The sequence below is a fragment of the Falco cherrug genome, chromosome 10 (genome assembly GCF_023634085.1).
Source record: "Falco cherrug isolate bFalChe1 chromosome 10, bFalChe1.pri, whole genome shotgun sequence".
Lineage (NCBI taxonomy): Eukaryota > Metazoa > Chordata > Aves > Falconiformes > Falconidae > Falco > Falco cherrug.
The window spans coordinates 27,227,880-27,252,312 of NC_073706.1; the positions used below are offsets into that span (position 1 = coordinate 27,227,880).

A 24,433-nucleotide genomic window follows, 5' to 3' on the forward strand; every position below is an offset into this window, starting at 1 on the left:
GGGGTAGGCACCGAGGCACAGCGCGCACGGCACCGACACTCTGCTGGCACCAAGCGGACGCCTCGGCCTGGCCGGTGATGGGGGGACGGCGGCCGGGGCGCTGCCCATCAGGACCCGCGCTCAGCACCATCCTTCCCCGCCGCCGCTGCCGCCTCTGAAGTTCGCGGCCGCGGCCCAGAGGCTCGGCCCGGGGAGGGGGGGGGGCTCGGCCGGGTCCCCGGGGGGGCCGGGGGCAGCCCCTGCCCTGGGGGGCGGCGGCCGGCCCGGGCGGGCGGAGGCACGGCGGACACCCGCCCGCTGCCGCCGGGGGGGGGGGCTGCGCCAGGCGGCCGCGGCGCCGGCCCTCCCGCCCCCGCGCTCAACTGGTGGGACCCCCGCCCCCGCCGGCGGCGCGGGAGGCGGCGGGACGAAGCCGGCAGCGGGGGCGGCCCGGCCCGGCCCGGCGGGGCGGGCGCCGCTGGCGGAGGATGCGGGCGGCGGCCCGGCGGCGCGGGCGGCTGCAGGCGGGCGGCGGGCAGAGGCGCGGCGCCTGACCGCAGGGCTCCGCTCCGCTCCCGAGGATGCTGCGGGGCGATGCCCGGCGACAGGGAGGACGAGATCTGCCAGAAAGCGCTGCAGCTGCTGGCCGAGCTGTGCTCCGTCGGGGCGGTGGAGAACGAGAACTGCCGGGATTTCATCTACTACCTGCGGGACAGAGCCCGGCCCCGCCTCACCGACTCAGGTACGGCCGCCGCCGTTAGGAGCGCGGGCGCCGGCGGCCTCCCCGGTGCTTTGGCTACCGGAGGCGGCTGAGCATCCCCGAGCATCCCTCGGAGGCCGGCTGCGGCGGGGCGAGGCCTGCCGGCACGGCGGGGACCGCCCCGAGGTGCGGGGGGACCCGCGGTGGGGGGGTGCATTGGCCCCGGTCTGGCCGGGGGAGGACACACGGCCGCCGGCCGCCCGTACCGGGGACACGGCAGCAGCGGGCGCAGCGCGGGGGGTGCACACGCCGCCTGTGGCAGCGACCGCCGCGGGCCGGCGCCGAGTGCCCGAGCGCGGCCGGGCGGCAACTTTCTCCCGCGGGCGGCCCCGGCGCGGCCCCGGCGCTCCGCTCCGCTCCGCTCCGCACCGTTCCGCTCCGCACCGCCGGGCCCCGCGGCCGCCCCGCAAGACCGGGGGCAGCGCCGGTGCTCCGGGGGCCCTCGCCATCCTTAAGTGCAAAGGCGGGGGTGGTGTGTGTGTGTGTGTGTGTGTCCTCAGTTTAAACGCAGCACCCACCCGTGAAGCCTAACTTTGCGCTTCTGTGTTTCCCAAGCTAAAAAGTCCATTTCTCGCGTGTCTGTAGCAGGTGGGTGCTGTGCGTCCGACAGGGTGCTCACAGGCTGGCTGCGTGTGTGTGTGCCTGCACTGGGGTTGCCTTTCCATACCTTGGCATACCACTGACTTACAAACTTTAACGTAAGGAAGCCTTTTAATAAGGCAGCTGAGCCCTCCCTCACGGGAACGCTGAAAGCTTCGTTTCGTTCCGTTCCGTACATCCCTGGCCGTAAGGGAACGGCAAATTGCAATTTGAAGTAAGAGTTTATTATATTCATTTTTTACACCGTCAAGTTGAGTTTGCTTGGTATGGGGAGAAATTTAGAGAGTTAAAAGAGAAGTCGATAAACGTTTGCAGTACTGGAAAGCCTGGCTGTTAGATTAGCTGATCATCACAGCACAGTATCAATGTCTTTAATATTCCGTAAAATAAATCAGTCCACTTAGCATAGGGCAGTCTAACGACACTGTTGTGAAATATGTTTCTGTAATTTGGTGAATCTGAAGTAACACTGCAACTTCCTGACAAGCACTTGGATATACTAAAAGTCCTGCAGAAAACAAGTAAAACCAAGAAATAAATAAAACAAAAATGGGGAAAAAAGGTCTGCTATCACAATGAATGAGTAAGGAATTTTCTGACATTCAGTTCACTTGTATCTAAAGCCATTTGCAGCCATTCTGGCTTCTCACTCAAAAATATTCAGATTAAAGTGATTTATGCAATGTTTGATAAGGATTCTTTAAAATTAGGCAAATTTAATTGTTTTGTTCATGTAGGCAGATTTAATTGCTTTGTTCATATAAGCAGTAATTTTGGTGACAGACACCTGTGATTTTCTGTAATTTTCATTTACCAAGGGATCAATCACGTATTTGTATATCAGGTGATGATTCCAAAAATGCCTACTTAAATCAGTACTCACTCTGAATACTAAATTACATGAAATACATGTGGAGACTTTAACCTCAGCTACTTGGATAACAGCTTTTCAGATTTCTTTCAGAAGCTACCTGCTTTTTTTTCCATCAGCCTTGGGCAAAAAGTGTACCTAGCATCTGTTTGGGAGCATTTTTGAAACATGGTGTGCTCAGTAAAAATTTATCATCTTTACCTAAAGACATATAAAAAAAATAAAGTCTGTATTTATTTCTACCTCTTTTGCTTAAACCGGTATTATACAACAGCCTCCCGGTATTGTTACAAACCTGCTCAATTACACAGAGCAGCGGTCCCTAACCTTTGCCAGCCAATGTGCAGCAACAGTGAGCAATTATGCTGCAGGCAGCATCTTCCCATTGGCCTCAATTTTAACATTTTTATTTTTTGCAGCTGCAGCCAGTCTCAGAGGGTCTAGCAGGCAACATGTTATCCATAAGCCCTGACTTGGAAACCACTTCTGTAGAGTAGCAACGTCAGGAACTTATTAACTTATCTTTTCTTATATTTCTTTGATTCAAATGCATTTACTGCCCCAATAAACTGGCTGCCCGTGTGGTTTGTTTAGCTAGTCCTGGCATGTGATGATATACGTGACTTCCAGAAAGAAGTAATATGTTTTACAATCAAAGGTTAGCACATTGACCAAATCCAGCTTGATTTACATAGTGAGTTTCATTGACTTAACAATGGCAAAATGTAAAAAGCCCTGACAGCTGATCCATTCACTTTCCAGCCACTAGTCATCTAAACATAGCAGTGTGAAGAAAACCCGTGCAGAAAAAGATGGAAGCTATCCTTGTTGTAACTTCCCCCCCCGCCATGTGAAGGTGATGTGCCTTAGCCAAACCGAGTAACTTCCTCTTAGGCCAGCTGAAAGAGCTATCTAAAAATGTGTACAGCTGTTAGAGAAAAGTGCAGCTAGAAAACATACATTATTAGCTTTTGCATGGGAATTAAAACATTTGCCCATGCTTATAGCAGTTTTTCTGCAATGAAGTTGCTACTTGCCTAAACCCAACTACATGGTGGATGCAGATGATTTTACAGCATGTTTCATTTGAGCCACTCACGTACGTTGGCTCCATTATATGAGTGGTAGAGGGGCTGTACAGGTGCAGAAGTTACTGGAAAATTCAAACCCTAATGAGGGAGGGAGCGAGCTGAAGGGTTGCTGAGCCTGATATTGGGGTTTGTCTACAAGCTCAACCTCCTGGTGCCCCTCAGTCCCAGCACTGAGCAGCCAGATCCCCAGAGACCCACTCGTTTCTTGCCTGACATCTGATGCAGTTGGTTGTATGGCTCCCTGCTGTCTTGAGTATTGGTGCGTGACTTAAACTGGGAGGGCAGGAGAAAGGGGACAGGAGGGGACTAGATACTTGTGGTATGCACAGCATCTTTATTTTTCAAGTAATTTGCCCTATTATGAGAAGTACTCCACAGTGCTTAGAGCATAAGTTAAGGACTAATGAGTTCCAGGTTTAACATACTGGTCTGCTGGATTTAAAGGGTGACATGGGTGAATCAGATTTTAAAGGTTTTCAGAAAATAAAAATGCCAATTAGGCATTTAGTGAAAAATCATCAATTAGTTAATATGAATTGTATGTCAGAGAGTACCCTTGAAAATCCCAATAGGCATCCTTAAGCATTTAGATACCTTAATAAGATGGATCTTTTCCTGTTCCATTTCTCCATTCCCTATTTGTAAAATGTTGGTAATATTCCTGTATCATAGAAGGGGCTTATGAGGGTAAATTGCTAAGTCTTAGCACACCAAGTATGTAATATATTCATAAGGGACAGTCATATGGGCCTCTTAGAGGTATTCAAGTGAAACCCATGTTAGTCATATGGTCATTTGAAAATGATCACTCAAGATCATGTAATACCACCCCATGACACCAGATAAAGGAAATATTGTAGATTAGGAATAAGAGTTGCTTGACTAGAAGAATTGTGCTGACGTGTGTAGAAAAACGAAACAAAACAAAACAAAAATTCCCCCAAAGCACACACCCCCCAGAAAAAAACCAAAACAACAACAAAAAACCCCACCACCAAATAAAAAAAATGAAGGCAGAAAATCTTACTGGAGAGGCTGACCACTGAAAGGGGAACTTGGACCAAAAATGTTGCACTTCCTTGTGGACTATTCCCCTAACAGATTGACCTTGCAACTTTGCAACTGAAAAACGGTGTGGCATGAATCCAGCCTGCCTGAAAGGGTGTATGGTACATGTGGCTTTGGACTTTTTAATAGATGGACATTTGGGTGGGGGTGGAGGGGTGGTGTCAGAAGGAAGAGTTACATGGTTTTGATTTAGGATATTTAAGAGTTTGGTGTGGAAGAGCAGAAGAAAGTATTTTGGTGGCTGGAGCTAGTGCCCTGTTCTTGGTTTAACTGGTACGTGACTGTGAATTACACTTCCATCAGAGCCGATTTCACTGCTTTAGAGTTGCATTTCAGAAATTTCAGAAATCAACCTCAAAGCTTTTGCTGCTAGTTGTTGTTGTAGCTCTTGGGTGCAGGTGATTCTGGGCCTTTTGGGGATTATTTTTGTTGTTATTCTGTACTGAATCTGTTTTTAAAGAACCAGCTTCCCAGAGATGGCAGTGGTAGGCTGACATTGTTCTTTGTAGACTGGATGAATTTCTGCACTGCCTTTTGTTGTAGTACTTTGCCAACTTTGCAGCAACTTGTGCTGCCTGCATACCTTCCAGTGACTGCTAGGTGTAGCAACAAAGTGCCTAATGCATAGCTGTGTTTGCTGGCATTTGCTGAGTATCAGTAAAATTAAGTCCTATAAAGGAAAAGTATAAGAGTTGCACACTGAGACTGCCTTGCACAAAACTTCATCTCCTTAGTACATTCTACAGACTGATTTTTCTTCCTCTAGTTAGAAAGTATGCAACCCTTGAAAACTTGGAATAAAAAATTTAAAAAGGTCAGAGGAAGTTGTTATGACCCTGAGGACTGGATAAAAAAAGATTCTTACGAAGGTAAGGGATATAAAAAAAAAAAAGTCTAGGCCATTAATCATAATGAATTTCCATTAATTTCATAGCAGAAAAATGAATAGAAATAAAAAGGAAAGTTTGCTCTCCATTTCTCTTGTGTTGGATTGCAGATCTTGAGAATAAGCCAGTAAGGCCTTAAACTATTCTGAATCATGTGCTTTAAAATTGACTACTAGATGCTAGAACAGAATACACGGTGAATATTGTGGGTATAGTGATGGCCATTAGGCATAAAGTATGCTACAGATCATAAATATGAGATCAATAGTGTACAGTGACAAAGTCAGATTTTAGTACTTTATGGAGGTAAAGGTAGTTGACAATCAAGAAACTAAAAAATGTGGGCATGTAAATGTGATGACTATTGAAAATGCAATGTATGAGAAGGTGCAGTAATGACCTTGCAGTAGAATTTAAGAATCTTATTAATCAGTACTTTATTTTTAATGTATACTTTCAACTTCAGGAAAGAGAAAAGCACGAAGAAACAAAACAGGCCTGACTGGCATAACTGTGGCTCCCAGCCCACTGGTGGAATGTGAGCGCCGAGGTTTTCTGTGGGGAGTACCATGGCAATAGACTGGTCACTCCCGAGGAAGCAAATACTCGCAATTAAATAGTACTATCTCAGCAAGCTTCCCTTTAGTTCAGCACTGAGTTTAAAAACAAACCCCATCTTCAGAAAGCAGTCTTGTTTCTTAAGAGTTTTTTTTTTAAATTTTTGTAACTCAAATGACTTACTAATTTTTATATCTCTGTCTCTCTCTCTCACACACACACACCAAACTTCCAGGGACATACCATGCTGCAGAGTTTCATCAAGATGCTAAGCACATCTAGATTTATCTAGATAAATGCGAAAAACATTTACAAGTTGTGAAGACAAAAATATTTGAGTGGGTGAAACTACTTTCACTATGTTTTTTATTTTTATTTTACTCATTATGAGCCATTGCTTTCTGTATTTTTAATTTTGTGTTCCTCCTGCAAAATGAATGTGAAACGCTGCCAGTCCAAATTGATAGTATTCTGTATGTCATGCTAGTGCAAAACTCTTTGCAAGACAGAGGAACAGAGGACAAGTATGAATCGTGTTCACTGACATGATATCAAATGACTGAAGAAGTGTGAAGCTCAGGTTCTTTGGGTTTCAAGAACCAAAGTGCTCTTTCAAGAGTTGTAAAAAATACAGTGATGTTATGTATTTTAGATTAAAAATATGTAATTTTTTTCTGTTTTGAAAAGGCAGGAACAAGTTTGCAGAAGGCAAAAGTAATTAGTTCCTGTTCCTTGTATTCTAAGATGCTCTGCTAGTTTAATACCCTTTAAACAAACAGCCTCTCAGAGATTTTGCTGTCATAGTGAGTTTAGCATTGCTTTTTCCTGGGAAGTTTGTTTTAAACTGATAACTAAACTTATTACAAAGTTACCAAAACTAATAACAAAGTATAGAAAAGAACAAATTCTATCCAAAGAAAAGGGACTACCTTGTGTGCTTAACAGTTTGAAGCTCTAATTAAATTGATTTAAATTAAAGATTTTGCTTTACTATAGCTGCGTATAACTTTTTCTTAGAATAGATTTTTAGATGTTTAGATGTATAGATGTTTAAGTTATAATTTACACTTCAGAACCAGAGAAAAGGAAGACTACAAAGATCATTCTTACAATAAAACTGATCTTGAGCTTGGATCAGGTTGGAGCAATGTCATATTAAATACTATTCAAACATGAAAGGACAGATCCTTACGCTACTGAAATCAATTTATATTTGTCAGTAGTGCAAAGCAACTTCAGTGTAGTAGTACTCTCCTCTAACTTGACAAGACAAACATGAGCAGGTTTTTTGTAGACCCTCTGACCAAGACTTGTGCCACTGCTGTCCTGTAGCTGCTCTTGGACATTGGGGGAAGAAGAGCAAGTTTTACTGTATAAGAAAAAGACAAGAGGAAGGTGGCTTCTAGCCCTTCTTGGCCTCTGCATCCATATTCAGTATAGGTGTGGAAAGCAAGAGCCTTCTGGGGCTTTCATTTTGGTTTTGCTTCTTCACCTATGTGCAAATTATACCCAAGTCTGTTGTTTACAGTATGCACTAATGCACTGAAACTATAGAATAACATTGTGTTATGCTTGTGTTAAATAGACTGATGCCAGCTATACCCCTTTGTTTTTAATGAAAAAAGTATGTTTACTCGTATACTATACTCATTGTATGTGCGTATATATATAAACACCTTATTTACTGAAGTCATTGCAAGCAGATTTGTGAAGTAATCCCAAAAGTTAGAATAGCACACCAATTGAATTAGAAGTCAGTTAAGTCTACAGTTGCCCCACAGTTTATGCAAGGCTTTTCCAAATGTGTGGTGAACATTAAATAAAATGGTTATTTTGAACTGTGAGTAACAAAAATACATATCATTGAAAATAACCTAAAGAGTAATGACAAAAGCATCAACCTTTTGAAAATTAGAATAGCTAAATAGCATACAGTCTCTCTTACACCTAATATCTCATCTTAAATGCCAGTTTTGCTCATGAAAAACAGTAGGCTAAATTTAGCCCTTGTACATACAACTGTGCTCACCACTAAAACTTTATCATTACCTTTGTCATAACCCTTATTTCAATGGGATTTGCACGTTCCTCCTAGATGGGGGGGGGAAGGGGGGGACAGGACGGACGGACAGGGGGAAGAATTTGCTAGTTACAGTTTCCAAAGAAATATCCATGAGCTTTGCTCAGGCAACAGTTTATGTTTGGAGACACCAAGCTCTGATCACTTAAGTAGAGGTGTTACTGTAATGGATTTATGGGTCATTAATTCCTAAAAAAAACATGAACCTGGCTTGTAATAATGCCGTTTTTCAGTACTGGTAGAATTCTGAATTGTTACGATTTTGTATGATCCACACATTTAGTGACCCAAGTACAAATGATCGGCCACATGTTCCCCCAGATAGCTTTCTGGAAATTTCCTTTCCAAACCAATTTGTGAGAGTTTAATTACACTGACAATTCAGAGACCTAGAAATATAAGTCCAAAATTATTGCTGTCATAACAGCAGATCCAGTTAAATTCAGTCTTGAGGCTGTGTAGCACTATAGCATCTTTCTTGTGTTATAAGCAGAGGCTGAACATAAACTGCAGTTTAGGTATGTATGTTTAAAACCACATTTCTAGGTTTTATTTTTCCCCCTGCTGAAAATAATGACCATTGTTGATTTAGTGCAAAGCTGTATTTAAAAACATTGTATTGTACATCTTTTGCTATGATTTGTCATTAATTTAAGCTCTTCTGTGGCTTTACTTAGACCACAGAGATAAAAAGAGATTATTTTGGTCTAAAGCTTTATGTCCCTTTCATATTGCTAACATAATTTTTAGTTCAAGGGATAAGAATTTAGAATAGTTAATTACAGATGGAAGGACTTTTCAAAAAAATGCGGTCAGTTGAAACTTATAGAATCTGTAATTCCTAAAGTTCATCATTTCACAGAATAAATCTTTTCTGTGTGTTCTGTAGTACTGTTAAGTATTTATTTGGAGAGTACAGAACAAATTCTGTCACATAGAGAAAATGTTATGTATAACAGCTGGTGGTTTGCACATTTGTTACATTAGCTATTGTAATCACACTGAATCTTGTGTGATTTAAGTTGCTCAATATGTTCAGCTGCATTTTTTATTTTATTTTAGGCATTTATTAGCCAAGTAACATCAGTTTGGCTTCCCCTGGCAGACACATATGCTACAGGATTTTATCTTATATACTTCCCATGGTTAGTTGGAATTCAGAAATACAGTGGATGCAGTTGAAACTGGCATATGTGTCTGTATGTCTTGAGCCAACTTACAGTTGACGTGTTATCTACCAAAGATAAACGTTGGAAGAGTCCAAGAATATATAATCTGTCAGAAAAAGCTTTTAGATTATTGAAGTAATTCCACCATACTAACAAAAAAGTCAGGCAGTAATGATTTTGGACTTAAAACTTTCAAAGGGCATGTAAAGTAATAATTAGATTTGAAATAGGATCGTTCCTTCTAGTATACTTTCTGACTTTTTATTTTTTCTCCAGTTTAGTTTTACAGGCACACAAAAAGGAAGCCTTACTGACTTGCCTTGGAAATAGTTTCCTCAGTTTGCTATGTTTCCATCAGGAAGTTTGTTCAAAATTTCTTTATTCTATCTTATTGTCTGTGAAACTCCCCAAATATTTCCTTTCCCCATGCAATGGACCTTTTTTGTGCGCATACAAAACAGTAAATATTTATCTTTTAAAGTTTCTTCTTGTAAACAAGTCTTCTTCAATCCTGCCCAGGTTACTATGTGTCTGGTTTCTCTGTGCATTTTCTAGATTGTGTGTGTATATGCCTGTGTCTCAGATGTTGTTTCATCTGGGTGTTCCCAGTCCGTTTCTCAAGCAGCATCTCATTTTGTTTACTGCCCATATTTCTAATATTTTTAATTCATCTCTATTTTAAATCTCTGACCTCAACAGTATGGTTTGTTTCCTCCTCACATTTAGTGTAATTTCAGAATGTAATTGTATTGCTGCTTAATGAATGTATAATGTTTGACCCATGTTACACACAGATTATCTCATGGAGAATCTGGCCACAGCTATATCAAGTTCACTTTAGAGTTCCCTTTTAAAACTTTTTACTTATTTTGCAGTTTGCAAGAGGCTCATGCCTTTGGAGTTAATGGTTTCACTAATACATACTAAGATATTAGAAAAGGTGTTTCTCACATCTATAATATTGTAAATATAAATAATTACAACTTGTAATTTGGTAACTATATAAATATATATATCTTGTGCTATAATATATAGAAAGGAATGTACAATGCTAATCAGAAGATGATCAACGAGACCAACAGTCTTATGAGGTGTTTCCATTTGTAGCAGATGTTTTACCCATTTAAAAGAGAAGGGTTTTTATTATTTTTTTCCCCTAGAGAAGTTTAACGAACAAAATTAATGCCTAGTAATTCTTTTTTGGGGAAGCCTACCATAAATAGGGTGATCTCAAGTATTCATTATGCTAAGGTCTCTCTGCACAAGGAAGACAGTGTTTCCTGAGTCTGGCTACAGGGAAACAAAACAGGTATTGAGTTGGTCCTTGCTGAGTGCTGTTCTATTCCCCATAGTAGCACTGATGCAGGATATCTAGCAGTGCCATTACGGCAAGTCTTACCTGCTGAAAAGAGCTTTTAGGTCCATTAGCAACCAAATACAAGAGAAAACAGAACTGGTATTGCTTAAAAAAATATGGAAAGCTCTGAACAGAAAATTCTGTTATCAGTCCTGGTTTTTTAAGCTTTACCGATTTGCTTCGGGTAATATAAGACACAAATCTAAACTAATAGCTCCAATTTTGTTTAATTCTATAACTGTCCTCTTTTCTGCAGTAGATCATGCCATCAAGAAAGGCTCCTGTTTCTGCAGATGCCACTAAGGCATCCACGGTAACAAAAGACTGATTTAAAACTTTTATTTTTTCTCTCTCTTTTTTTTAAATTGACAAATACTATGGATGATTAATGAGTCAAAAGAAAAAAAACCAAAACCAAAACAAAGAAAAAAGAGACCAGAAATTAGGTTTAGCTGGCAAACTTTTTTTTTCATTTGATTTTTTTGTTCTAAATTTATAGCGGTTCCACAAAGAAAGAGGGGTGATACCTCATGGTACAGCCGTGCTGCTTGTGTTGCTCAGGAGGTGGATGTGAGGAGCAGAACAGGGGGCCAAGACTTAGAAGAGGCAGACAGCACTCATGTTCCTAAGAGACCAAAACGCTCCAAGCAGATTTGCTGTCACTCGGAAATTTGAGTTAACCGAGTGGAAACCTGGGATTTTGAGGACCTGCCTACAGGGGCATAGTAGACAGGAAAAGTTGTGGATATATCTTGTTATACTTCTGTTGCAAGAAGTTATATTTCTATTTTATATTATACTGAAATTTGGCATTTTTCTGAATTTAAAAGACTTTTGAGCTTCTTTGGAGAGTATACCATAGAAAAAAGATAAAAGCAGATCTGTCTGAATGCTCTGCCTGTCTTGGGGTCCCATCAGATGCTTATTGCTTTTTTTTGTTGGTTTGGGTGGGTTTTCTCGGGGGTTTTGAGGGTTCAAAGTTTGGTAAGCCTGCCTGAGAAAGCATGATTTGACACTGATGGTAGGGCTGTGGCTAAGCAGGAAGGAGAAAGCTTGGCCATCATGGCTTGATCTAATAAGGAAAACCTGCCACCTCGGCTCTTTCCTGTGCAGCGGCATCACTGTTCCTGCCAGCTTCTCTTAACTGCAGAAGGTGTAACGCTTTTAGATCTGCTCTCATTCTCAAGTTCATGTCTTGTTCCTCCCTACCTTATTCATTCTCTACCTGTCTCTTGTTCTGTTGTCGTTATGTTATAAGGAGTGATTTGCCTAGTCAAGATGACTTCTTTCGTACTGCTGCTGAGCCAGTGTTGATGAAATAGCTAAAAGCAGTGCCCAAAATAGCAGTGCAGTGCACAGGTATAGCTTTGTCAGACAAATTTGATTGTAATTACTGTATCTGTCCTTCTGTGGTGTAGTGGTACAAGTGAGACCCAGCACTGTGAACAAGAACTGCTCTTTCTTCCTCTGATGTATTTTTCTTTCTTCTTTTCTTTTTTTTTGGGGGGGGGGGGGTGTGTGTGTGTGCTGGAAATCAGAACAGACCTTAATAGCAACAGAACCAGCAATACCTTCAGCCACCTCAATTTTTTTTCCTTCCCAAATTGGAGGGAAGCAATTTTTCACCTTCAAGAACATGAAAAATTCAGTCTCAGAATTCACTTCTCATCCTAAAGGCTCAGTGCACCAAGAGAGGAAGGAACAGGAATTTTGTTAAAATGGAAGTCTTGTGATTTGACATTTTCTGTGGTTTGACTGTTCTGCCTCCTTTTTTTCTGTACCCCTCTTTATAAGGAGGATTTCCAGTGGTAGTTGTTGCCATGGTACTAAGCAGGACGAGGTGTCTAGTCCAATCTTAAAACTATGTTTATTGTCGTATTGTGAAAAATTACCTCTTTTGACAAGTCAGGCTTGTTTATGCAGATTTAATACAGCACCACTTCTCTTACTCCTAAGTGGAGAGCAGCTCTTCAGGTCATTCCCTGTGTGTCAAGGCAAATGTGAGCTTCAGCAGTGCTGGAAAAGCCTTAAAATTAGCTCTGTCCTTCCACTCCCTCGTTAGCTGTTCAAATGAACAAGCGCTTCACGCCCTGCCGAGCAGCTGATTGGCCTTGGAGGGAAGAAGCATCTGAAGCGGTATTAATGTTTCATTCAGAATCATGAGAACCAGGGAGGAGGGGAACTGGAGGATTCAAACCCCCAAATCAGTACTGCCTTTTATTTTGCCAGGCCCTGTTCTCTTGGGCAGCATCCCTAATTGTTTCCCACAATGGATTTCCTCTCTGGATGGTCTTGCTGACTTTGTGCGATATTTTTGCAAAGGGTAAATTTAACAGTGTATAGAGAGAAGTTCAGCCCTCTCCCTTCCCTTCACTTTTCTCTCTCCATTCTCTGTTTCTTCTCCCCAACCCTGTTAACAGCATCTAGTATGATGTATGCTGTATGGGAGATGGAGGAGCAAAGAAACGGTGCAGTCCCTCCATTCTCTGCTGTTTTCCTCTCTCCAGTCATCACTGCTGCATCAAGACCTAGTATGTTTACCATGTAAAAATCCCTTTTTATTTTCTCAGTAAGCAAGATGGATCAGAAAGCTGTAAGATTAGTGCCTTAAAATGCTATCTCAAAGATATATGAGCAAACTAGATGCAGTGAAACAATCAGTAAAGGAGTGTAGTGGAATGCATGACAGATAAAACAGTCAGCCGCATCTGGGAAATACACAAGTCTTTGGACTTCAACAGTATAAAACACCCTAAGCTGTAAAAGAGGAGCAATCCTTACTTTTCTGTAGCAGCCCCAATAGTTTGAACCATGGTTGGCAGCCATCCCAGTGTATTTATTGCAATCATAACATCATTGATGTTAAAAGAAACATCACCTCAAAGTGGATATTCACATAAGAACTTGGATTAATTGTAAATAGCACACACATGGCAGGGTTATTAAATCTGAGATGTTACCAATAAATAAAACCAGTTTTCTTAGGACAGGAGTAGAAAAAATGTTAGATACGGAAATGTTGCATAGCTACCCATGATTAACAAGGAAAGACCCCCTTTACAAGGTTTCAAGCAGTACTGTTCCCACTAAATGACAACAGATAGAGGCCAGGTCCTTAAGTACTTCTGAGATAAATATTAATATTGTTGAGTTTAACAACCTGACTGTTGGATATTCTCTTACCCATTAATCTTTGGGGGAAAAAAAGGGAAAAAAGCAAGCTTTTACAGAGCATTTCCTGACTCAGGAATTCAGTGAAAGGAACGATGCTGACACACTTGGTTCAAGGTAATGGGAGGACTTAGCCCTAGCTAAGGAGGACTGTGAACATACAAATTGGCATAGGAGATGTCTGGTTGTAAATCCTCTGAATCAGATATTACTCTACAATATGTTGATACAAACTTGTTTGATGCAGGGATGGTGTTTAGAGACAGTAGCATGGTTTAGTTGGCTGGAATAGATTATTAGTTGGGGACTGTGAAAACTAAGGCTCTTTTCTTTAACTGTGCCAGTCACTTGGGGTGTGATCTCGGAGAAATCTCTCAGTGCTGCTTTTCCCCTGCTCCTTCAGTTGCTTTTTCAGTACTGATATTCAGTTAAAATCCTAGCTAATCCCCTGTCTGTAATCAGCAGAGAAAGCAGGGCACGTCTCAAGTGTGATGTCAGTAAAGCACTGAGCAGAAAACTGCCTAAAAAGCAGCCAAGAGAAAACAGTGGGCCCACGACTTAAGTGGAAAGTAGCCTTTCTGAATACAGCGTGCTCTATTTTCATAGTGAACAGGCAACAAGAGCCTCTGCTTTGTTGGGGCCTCTCAGCACTTTACTCTTATAAATAATAAAAAGAATATGTTTTCCTCCTGTGTAGGTTAGCAAATAGAAATGTGCCTCTGTTATCAGCAAGGAAGCCATAATTGAGAGGCAGAGATTTGATAGAATACACATTCAAATAGGAATAAATAAAAGCCTAAGGAAGATTTCAATATGTCTATTTCTGTGCTGGGCTTAATCTGAATGTTTACCATGGAATTTATTCATGATAGCTGTTTGCAAGCTTGGATTTATGTTTTCAAACGTAAATCCCACTCCACACTCTAGCCTGCATCTGACTGTGCAACAGTACTAACAGGGTAACTTCTAGTTATCTTTGGTGTATCCCATCATTTTGCTGTTTAGTGCTCCTTTTTCAGCATAGGAGTTCAAACATTTGCTTTTACAGCCTGGGCTGGATTGCAAATGCACATCTCTGCATGATACTGTTTGAGACGGAAACTGAAAGGACTATGATAATGGCAATCCTGAGCACATAGTTGTAGCAGCAATGCACAATACAAAGTATGTTTCTTGGAGGGAGAGGCCTTTTTAACATGCTCCCCTTCTCCCCTTTGCCACATACACACACAGACGCTTGGGATTAAACTGTATTTTTACTGACTCAATTTACTTGATATTGAGGATGTATATTTGTTTATTAATTTCAGTATACCTCAGTGTGTATGTTTTGCCCATGTTTAGGAAACTTATAAAATGAATCACCCACCCGGTACATCGAAGTCCTCTAGAGAAAGTGTTCAACAGTGAGGTAACTCTACTCAGCAACCCACTAACAGCCTGACTTGCGCAAGTCTGGAAGTTTGGAACATGCAGCTATTACGTGCATGGTCCTTTTCCCTTCTTCTTCCTTTTCCCCTTCCCTTTTTCTTCTTTTTTTTTGTCAGTTTTTTTCTTAAGTGAATGAAATTCTACACTTACGAGTGATAAATTTTCTCTTTTCTTAACATTCACACTTTAGTCATTCAAAAAATGATTCCTTTTTCCTATATTCATCTGAGTTTCTATAATTTTGGGGCAAAGCGTAATCCTGCTGTCAGTCAGATTTAAAAGCTGCTAAACCAGAGCCACTAAATGTGATCTCATGACCTCTGTAGTACTACTTTCACTCAACCTCTAAGAACAAAATTTTCAAAGAAATACACGAGTGAAGCTACTGTACCCCACTGAAGCTGAATGGGAATTGGATATATAACCCCTTCATGTATTTTTTTTACATCCAAGCCTTACGGTTTGTGGTTACATAAAATAATAAATGACTGCTTCTGTTCAAAATACTTATCCCAGTATTATAGCGATCCATTTGAAATGACCTTATCTCATTTATTTCGTTTTGCTGTACTGGAATAATAAATGTATGCTATAAAAAACATAATTACAAGAATTAACAGATTCTTTTTTAAAAATATAAGGACGTGATCAATTTCCTCCTCAATGCTATGCACTGTCAGCAGAAGTTAGAAATTTACAGTGTGAAAAGTAATCTTTGCTAACTTAGTAAGGCAAATATAGGTTGTTAAATGTCAACCCAATGGTGGGATTAGTGTTAATTTAAAGGAAACAGGATCACAGACATTTCCTGAGAGAAGGATGTATACGAGCACCTGATTCTAAAGAGAAGATTTAAGAAAATGTTCAGGTAATACAGTTTTAGCTATATTTTTTCATAATATAGTCAAACTATCAGAACTGTGATTATTTTTTTTTAATCTCATTTTCGTCATTTATTTGGGGGGGGGGGGGCATAATGGACCAGGATAAGCAGTAGAAACTGGTGGGTGACTTATCTACCTAAGAATGTTGGATGACAAAAAAGTGCCAAGTGTTCAAAATAACTATCCTAAAATCATTCATCTGAAGTAGCTGAAAAATTATCACATCCCATCAGCACATTCCAGTTAGCAAGGGAAGTGGGTGGTAGCTGTCTCTGGGAAGCTGAGAAGAAACCCCCCTTACTATTTTTAGTTCCATTATTTTCTGGGCAAGAATAAAAAATGTGGCAACCAGAAGATGCAAAAACAGTGGCTAGACATTTACCATCAGTTTATTCTATTGTGTGTGTCTGTTTTTTTCCTTTAGAAGGAGCAGAATTCTTCAAAACGCAAGGAATTCCCCAGATCTGAGAGCAATCCAGCTGAGCAAATCCTGGGGGAGGAGAGAAGACATGAAAGCTGTGGCTCAGTGTTTCCACACTTTTCTTAAGTATCCCACTGCTGTGGTATTATGGTTTCTGGGAACAAGGGGCTGCTGCCAACATTTTCTTCTTTACACTCTCATTGTAATTCTGAGAGGGAGGTAAGGAAAGCAGTTGTTCTCCCCTTGGAACAGGCCTGAGGAAGAGCAGCTGTAAGTCTGCAAGAAAACCGTTGCAAAGCTGATGGTCCCTTCTCTACATCCCATTTGTTTACATACACCCACCTGGAGAGACTAGTGTATAACATGGAGGGTATATCACTGACTGTAACTGAACTAGTCTTAAAAAAACCTATGTTGTATACCATGATTATAATTTCTCTCTCTGGTAAGGTTGTTTATCCTCTTTTTCTTATTTATTGCTTGAGTGAACCTTATACATTTGAAATTATGTTTTAGAAGAAGTAAGATACTATGCAACTGGTGGTATTTCACTGCAGAATAACCCCTGAAGGGCTTTGTAATCCCCTGGTGCTAACATCATCTAATAGTGAGCCAAATTGAATAAGCTCACTGCTATAAACGCAGCTTCATTCTGGTTTAGTTAGCATTGCCTAGTAATTAATTATTATTCCATATTTATGCTATCAATGACATCCAGAGGCTGGCCTAAACATGCTCAAGGTGCTGGCGGCAGCAGCAGCAGCAGTTTGTATATATATATATGTGGATATTTTGTTCTCCCTCTACAAATGTATGCTGCAGACTGTCTCTTAAAAGATTTGTTAGTAAGTCTTCCCTGTAGCTAAACACAACAAGACAGTACATGCTGGACATCAGTCAAAGAAGCACAGTGACACATAGCTCACTAATTACTATTAATGTTTACAGGATTTCGAATGTCGTAATTGGTGTTGGCGCTGAGAATGCAGTCTAGGAAATTGCTTGTCACCTTTGTTTTATCCTAGGTCTCATTGAGAATCTCATATGCAATTAACTGTAATAGCTATACTGTATTTATTCTAAAGTGCCCAATACATTATTGTTTTATTGTTTGGATCTCAAACCTGGGGAGTTTAATTGCTTACAAAAATACAGTTCAAAGTAAGAGGATCATTGTGGTGAGGGATTTTTTTCAGCATAGAAAAAAAAAAAATTAACGTAGGTCATGTTCCAAACTCATAGTCCTCCTGACCTTGAAATCTCACTAACTTCAGGGAGAGTAACTTGTGTATGAAGACAGAACAGGTAAATCTACAATTACCAACTTGTGTGGCACAGCGAGAGGAGTTATTTGCTGCACACCGTTCTGGTTATAGGACTGAATGTCCCTGTTGTGCTGCTGCCAGCAGTGAAACTTGAGCCAGTAGCCAGTTCAAGGCACGCATCAGACAAGCCTAGGGCACTAATTGCAGGAGGACCCTGCATCCACATTGCTGAACCCCGGAGTTCCTTCAGCCTTGGTTCCACCAGGAGGAAAACTACTTCAAACAGAGCCACCAGCGGTGTGTCTCACCCAAGCGAGTGCTGCCAGGCTGCAAGTATAGGTTCAAGGCAAAACTGTGGCAAAAAGAATCCTTCCCTCTCCCTCCTCCAATGCTAAAACACTAATGTGGACACATCCTATGTTATTTAGGAAGACTCCAGCTAAAGATGCTGAAACAAATTGTTCTGCTGTCTGTAAGACAGGGCAATTGTTTTCTGCATATGGAACTGTCCAGTAATTCTTGAAAGGAATAGGTTTCCTCCGCATATTCTAGTTTACAAAGTAGAAGAAGCACTGAACTGCTCACATGAATTCATCTGCTCATTTAGCCTGGCAATATTTTCTATTTAAACAGCCAAAGATCTGGAATTAACATGGACTGTCTAGAAACCTCAATAAAAGAAAGTGGTTTGCCAAGCAGCAGTCTAGGACAGCAGAAGTGAAGCCCTTCATACAGATAAAGGACAGGAAATTTTCCTTCACAAGGATGGAAAATTACATTGTCCCCTGGTATCACCCAGGGTTTGGATGTTGGGGCACAGGTCTGTTTTTCAAGTTTAGACTGACAGCACCTGCTCTTTTCATTTCATAGTGGATTGTTCAAGGAACAGCTATTGATGTTTCCTTGCTGTACTTGTTAAAGCAGAGGATACTCTTTAGTTCCTCATATTAAGAAACTAGCTGTTCAAATTTTTCTGGAGAAAATAATTTCAGGAGATAAGATACGGATCTAGCTAAATTAACTTAATTAAAGAAAATGCAAATCCAGTAGAATGAGAGTGTAGATTCTACTTGCTGCAAGCACAAAATCTCTCCAACAGTCTGAATATGATAAATAATTACAATAATTGTACATCTAAAATATTAGAAATATCTTCTATCAGAATGCAGGATGAAAACAAGAGACTATTTGATTGAATTTATTTTACCTACTGCAAGTGCAAAGACAAGCCTAAATATCATGGACTGATTTGAAGCACATTCAAACTATTTTAGAGCTTACTTTTAATCCAGTTAATTATTTTGCTATTCTCCATTCAATTAATTATCAGATTAAAGTTCTTATATAATATGTAGAATGGTGTTTTGATAATAAAAGATTATAAAAGAAATATTGCAGAGTTTGCTTTAGAAGAAAGCATAACAAGATTTAAATCTGCAGAATCCCAAGTTAAAAGAGGCTATTAACTGTGACAGCAATTACATGCCCACGTACATATTGCAAGACAGCATATATTACATGGGGTATGGAAAACCCATATGGAAGCTCCCATACGGGAGCACTATGACCAGGACGGGCAGCCAGGGCGCAGGGTGGTGGCTGGTGCAGGAGAGCACACAGGGAGGGAAAAGCGCCAGTAGGCCTCCATGGATGAGTAGGGAGCTTTTGAACAAACTCGGACACAAAAAGGAAGCTACAGAGGGTGGAAGCAAGAGCAGGTGGCCTGGGAGGAGTACAGAGAAGTTGTCCAAGCAGCCAGGGATCAGGTTAGGAAAGCTAAAGCCCTGATGGAATTAAATCTGTCCAGGGACATCAAAGGCAACAAGAAAAGCTTCTATAGGTACATTGGTGATAAAAGGAAGACTAGGGGAAATGTGGGCCCTCTCCAGAAGGAAACAGGAGACCCAGTCACCCAGGAGATGGAGAAGGCTGAGGTATTCAGTGACTTTTTGCCTCAGTCTTTACTGGCAAGTGCTCCAGCCACGCCACTCAAGTCGCAGAAGGCAAAGGCAGGGACTGGAAGAATGAAGAACCGCCTGCTGTAGGAGAGGATCAGGTTCGAGATCATCTAAGGAACCTGAAGGTGCACAAGTCCATGGGACCTGATGAGGTACATCCACAGGTCCTGAGGGACTGGCGGATGAAGTTGCTAAGCCACTATCCATCATATTTGAGAAGCTGTGGCAGTTTGATGAATTCCAACAGACTGGAAAAGGGGAAACATAGATCCCATTTTTAAAAAGGAAAATAAAGAAGACCTGGAGAACTACAGGGTGGTCAGCCTTACCTCTACCTCTGTGCCCAGCAAGATCATGGAGCAGATCCTCCTGGAAACTATGCTAAGGCACATGGAAAATAAGGAGGTTATTGGTGACAGCCAGCATGGCTTCACTAAGGGCAAATCGTGTCTGACAGATTTGGTGGCCTTCTACAACAGGGTTACAGTGTTGGTGGATGAGTGAGGAGCAACTGACGTCATCTACCTGGACTTGTGCAAAGCATTTGACCCTGCCTCACATGACGTCCTTGCCTCTAAACTGGAGACACATGGATTAGACAGATAGGGAATTGGCTGGATGGTCTCACCCAAAGAGTTGCAGTCAACTGCTCAATGTCCAAGTGGAGACCAGTGATGAGTTGCGTTCCTCAGGGGAAGGGTGCCGTTTAACATCTTTGTCAGCAACATGGACACTGGGGTTGAGTGCACCCTCAGCAAGTTTGCTGACAACACCAAGCTGTGTGGTGCAGTTGACATGCTGATAGGAAGGGATGCCTTGACAGGCTGGAGAGGTGGGCCCATGCAAACCATATGAAGTTCAACAAAGCCAAGTGCAAGGTCCTGCATGTGGGTCAGGGCAATCCCAAGCACAAACACAGGCTGGGCAGAGAATGGATTGAGAGCAGCCCTGAGGAGAAGGACTTGAGGGTGTTGGCTGACAAGAAGCTAAACATGGCCCAGCAATGTGTGTTTGCAGCCCAGAAAGTCAGCCATATCCTGGGCTGCATCAAAAGAAGTGTAGCCAGCAGGTCAAAGGAGGTGATTCTGCTCCTCTACTCTGCTCTCATGAAAGCCCCCTGGAGTACTGTGCTCAGGTCTGGGGCCCCCAGCATAAGAAGGACACGGATGTTTTGGAGTGAGTCCAGAGGAGGCCACAAAGGTGATCAGAGGGCTGATCATCAGAAGCACCTCTTCTATGAAGACAGGCTGAGAGAGTTGGGTTGTTCAGCCTGGAGAAGAGGCTCCAGGGAGACCTTACAGCAGCTTCCAGTACCTAAAGGGGGACTACAGGAAAGCTGGAGAGGGGCTTTTTGAAGGGCGTGTAGTGATAAAAAAAGGGGGAATGGCTTTGAACTGAAAGAAAGTAGATATAGATTAGATATTAAAAAAAAAAATTCTTCATTGTGAGGGTGGTTTGACACTGGCACAGGTTTCCTAGAGAAGCTGTGGATGCCCCATCCCTGGCAGTGCTCAAGGCCAGGCTGGATGGGGCTTGGAGCAGCCTGGTGTAGTGGAAGGTGTCCCTGCCCATGACAGGGGGTTGGGACTAGGTGATCTTTAAGGTCCCTTCCAACCCAAATCATTCTATGATTCTAAGACTACTGCAAATCTTTACTGTAGGAATCATTAAAGAGTGTACATAAATACCACTGTTTGGATTTTCTGCTTAGATCTTCCAGCACTGTTACATCTATCAAAACTTATGTTTTGGGGTTTTATTACAGATATTGATTGTAATTGGGTTTTGTGGTATTTCAGGCTTTTTGGGACCTACTCTGAAAAAAGAGATTATTTTGTTTTACAACCTAAGAATTGATGTTTAGCAGTCTCTTTATGCTGGAGAGTATGGTGACATGGCTTTTCAATTGTCTGTATCACTTCCTTTCTGCAAAGGTCTGTTCATTGTGTCAGTTGTACTTTACATGTTGGCAATATGCCTACTGTCTCACAGAAAGCAGGTACATTTGGAGAGATGACAGCTTTCTCTGAACTCAGTTATTTAACTAACTCATTTATGACTAGATTATTTGAAAAAGCTATACCATCTGGTTGGTGGTCAAAATCTTGCTTGTGTGCTAAGCAATGCTTCTTAAACTCTGCATTCTTTCTATTTAGTTTCATTAATAGTTTCACCTTTCTACTTTGTTTCACTAATAATTTCATATTGTTTCACTAGAAGTATCTGGAAAGTTGCTATACACAAAATTAGAAGTGAGAAGATCCAGGTTCCATTTTTAACTTTTCAACAGATTTACCCAATTTCACCTTAAGCAACTATGCTGTATCTTGGTTTCTATTGCCTATTTGTAAAAAGACATTTAAATAACCTTGACATTTATAGAAGGAGGGGAAAAGCTACTTAGGTGATAAACAGTTTAATCATTGTGATAATTTAACAGCTTTGTTCTACAAGCTACTTGGTAATGTGGGTAGAAAAAACTACAAACCATTCTTCAGATATCCATTAGGGTTTCTAAACACATTTGTTGCACTGTTTACATTCCATTAACATTTTTCAGATCCAGATTTACTCCCAATGGTTTTAAGCGTGTATATCCAGACACTCAGAAAGAAAACATGGAAAACTCTAATGCTTTCATGAATAAACCTTGATTTTTTTTTAAAAAATAATTTACTCATCCTATCAACAATGGCAACATAACTGATTAGTTAAATAAAGACAGAAAGTTGTTGTTTATGTCTGAGATAAATGGTTAAAGCTGTTAAATAAAGAAAAAATCTGAAAAAAGCTTGCAAATTTCTCTTTAAAATCTTTTAAATTGCTTCTTTCTCTTAAAAATCTGGATTTACATTTCTTTACCCATTCACATGATATTTGAAATTACTGAAGGAAACTATTTATTTTGACTGGACGTTCTTGTCATCATCCAAGAGGGTGGGAGGCATACTGCTAGTTGATGGACAGGAATGATGACTACATCATGCATCAGAGAGGCAGTCTAAAGACTTCGACAAGAAAGGTGTCAGACGACCCCTTATCTTAATCATTCCTGAATAGTTACAGTCTTGGGCATACACTAAGCCTGTATGTAGCTGCTATTAAAAATCAGGGTATCGTAAGTGCACAGAAGATTTATTTTTGTAATTCTGGGGTCACAGTGATGAGTCATCAACTGATGACTTTTTCATAGATTCATGGAATAGAATCATTTAGGTTGGAAAAGTCCCTTAAGATCATCCAGTCCAACTGTTACCCCAGCAGCACCAAGTTCACTGCTAAACCATGTCCCTAAGCACCACATCTACATGTCTTAAATGCCTCCAGGGATGGTGACCTGTATGATCAAGGAGAGAAGCTTGCATTTGGCAATGCTTTCTCACACAGTCACTCAAAAGGGATCAAGGTCCCTACAGTAAACTGTGGCTCCAGCCTTACAGATCTGAGAGTTGTTGTTCCCCTCGATATCTATTTTACTCGTCAGAGCTCAGTAATTTTTTAAAACATCAGAGCCCTAGAGGCAGTATGATATATTAAGCTTATGTCAGTGGTCATTTTCTACCAATGTAATATATACTTCAGAATCTTAGCTTTCCACCTATGCTGATATATTTTAGACTTAGGATGTACATGTGTGAGTGTGTGTGTCGGACAGGAGGGATGAAGTGAGGGAGAACAGAAAGCAGAGCAGAAACCTCTGAACATACAAAACAATGTAAATCAGTCTGGAGCCATCTGTCCGAGCCTGCAGTGTTTGAAAAATGGAATGTATGAACTTTAATGAACTTATCATTGAGGGGAATAGATCAAAATCTTTGGGACGTTTTTAAAATATTAACTGTTGATTTTGTATTTGCTGGACAATCTTAGATGCATTGAATTAACATACTTCTTTGCAGTGGTTGATACTAGTAAATAGGGTTCAACAGGCAGTCATTGCTATAAATGGCTTGTATGAAGTGTAAGAGCTTCTGATTGTTCCACTGACCTCAGGGTTTCCAGTATTCACAAGTAGATGTTTCCTTATTTGCATAAAAAGGCTCATCGTGTTTCTTAAATATCTAAAATAAAACCACTTCCTGCTTTTCTTAGGTGCAAAATGCACCATGAGGCCCCTTGCAGCTTTTGAAACTTCCAGACAGATGCAAAGCTAATGTATTCAGTTAAGTTACTATCAGCCTTAAACCCCTGAAATGCTGAAGTGTTAGTAACTTGACCTTTATGTCAAGATGAATGCAAAACAAATTAACTTCTGACTGCGCAGGCCTTTCTGAAGGGTTGTGTTTGTTAAAAAATGTCTCTGTTTTTACATATAGGTGCAAGGGAAAAATAAGCTGTTTTCCTTAAAATCTGAAACATCTTAGTCTCAACAGTTCCCAGAATTTCTAGCCTTAATGAACTAGTTATTGATATTGTTCTTTGGCATTTATGTTTTATTATAATCTGATTGTTTCTGTAGCATACAGCTATGGGTACTGCTGACAGGAAGGTACAAGAGGGACTGGCAAATTCTGTCGTTAGCAGCACAACAGGTTATAGCAAGCTTTCTTCTTTGTGCCTTGTCCCCCACCTTTCTCCTCCTAAATATTTGTTTTCCCTGTGAATCTAACAGGTTCTCAGAAACTCCTGACCTTTCACAGTAACTGATTTGTTGAGCATGCTCCTTTGACCATGTGGTAGGGCCATGTTTCTCCAGGTATAACTCTGTCCAATTTTACCCAAGGAATTTAAGGGCACATTAATCACCAGTCACTGGCAACATTTTATATCACATCTGTGAACTCTGACAGCTAGATTTTGGAGAGTAGCAATCCCATGGTTACTTCACTGATGCTGAAATGCGCTGTTCTGATTGATTAACTTCTTGAATTTTTCTTTTTTTT

At 41.0% G+C, this 24,433-nt stretch overlaps 1 protein-coding gene across 3 annotated transcripts in view; it reads left to right on the forward strand.

The window, feature by feature from the left end:
• The first annotated feature begins 300 nt into the window (after nucleotides 1–300).
• Nucleotides 301–24,433, forward strand: part of SYT9 (synaptotagmin 9) — a 72,200-nt gene continuing 48,067 nt past the window's right edge. For 2 of the 3 annotated variants that reach the window (XM_055722899.1, XM_055722901.1), the window contains exon 1: nucleotides 301–721. In XM_055722899.1, coding sequence (XP_055578874.1) covers nucleotides 574–721 — 148 coding nt within the window. In that variant the 5' untranslated portion in view covers nucleotides 301–573. The remainder of the gene's footprint in view (nucleotides 722–24,433) is intronic. The other variant, XM_055722900.1, reaches the window with a different exon arrangement.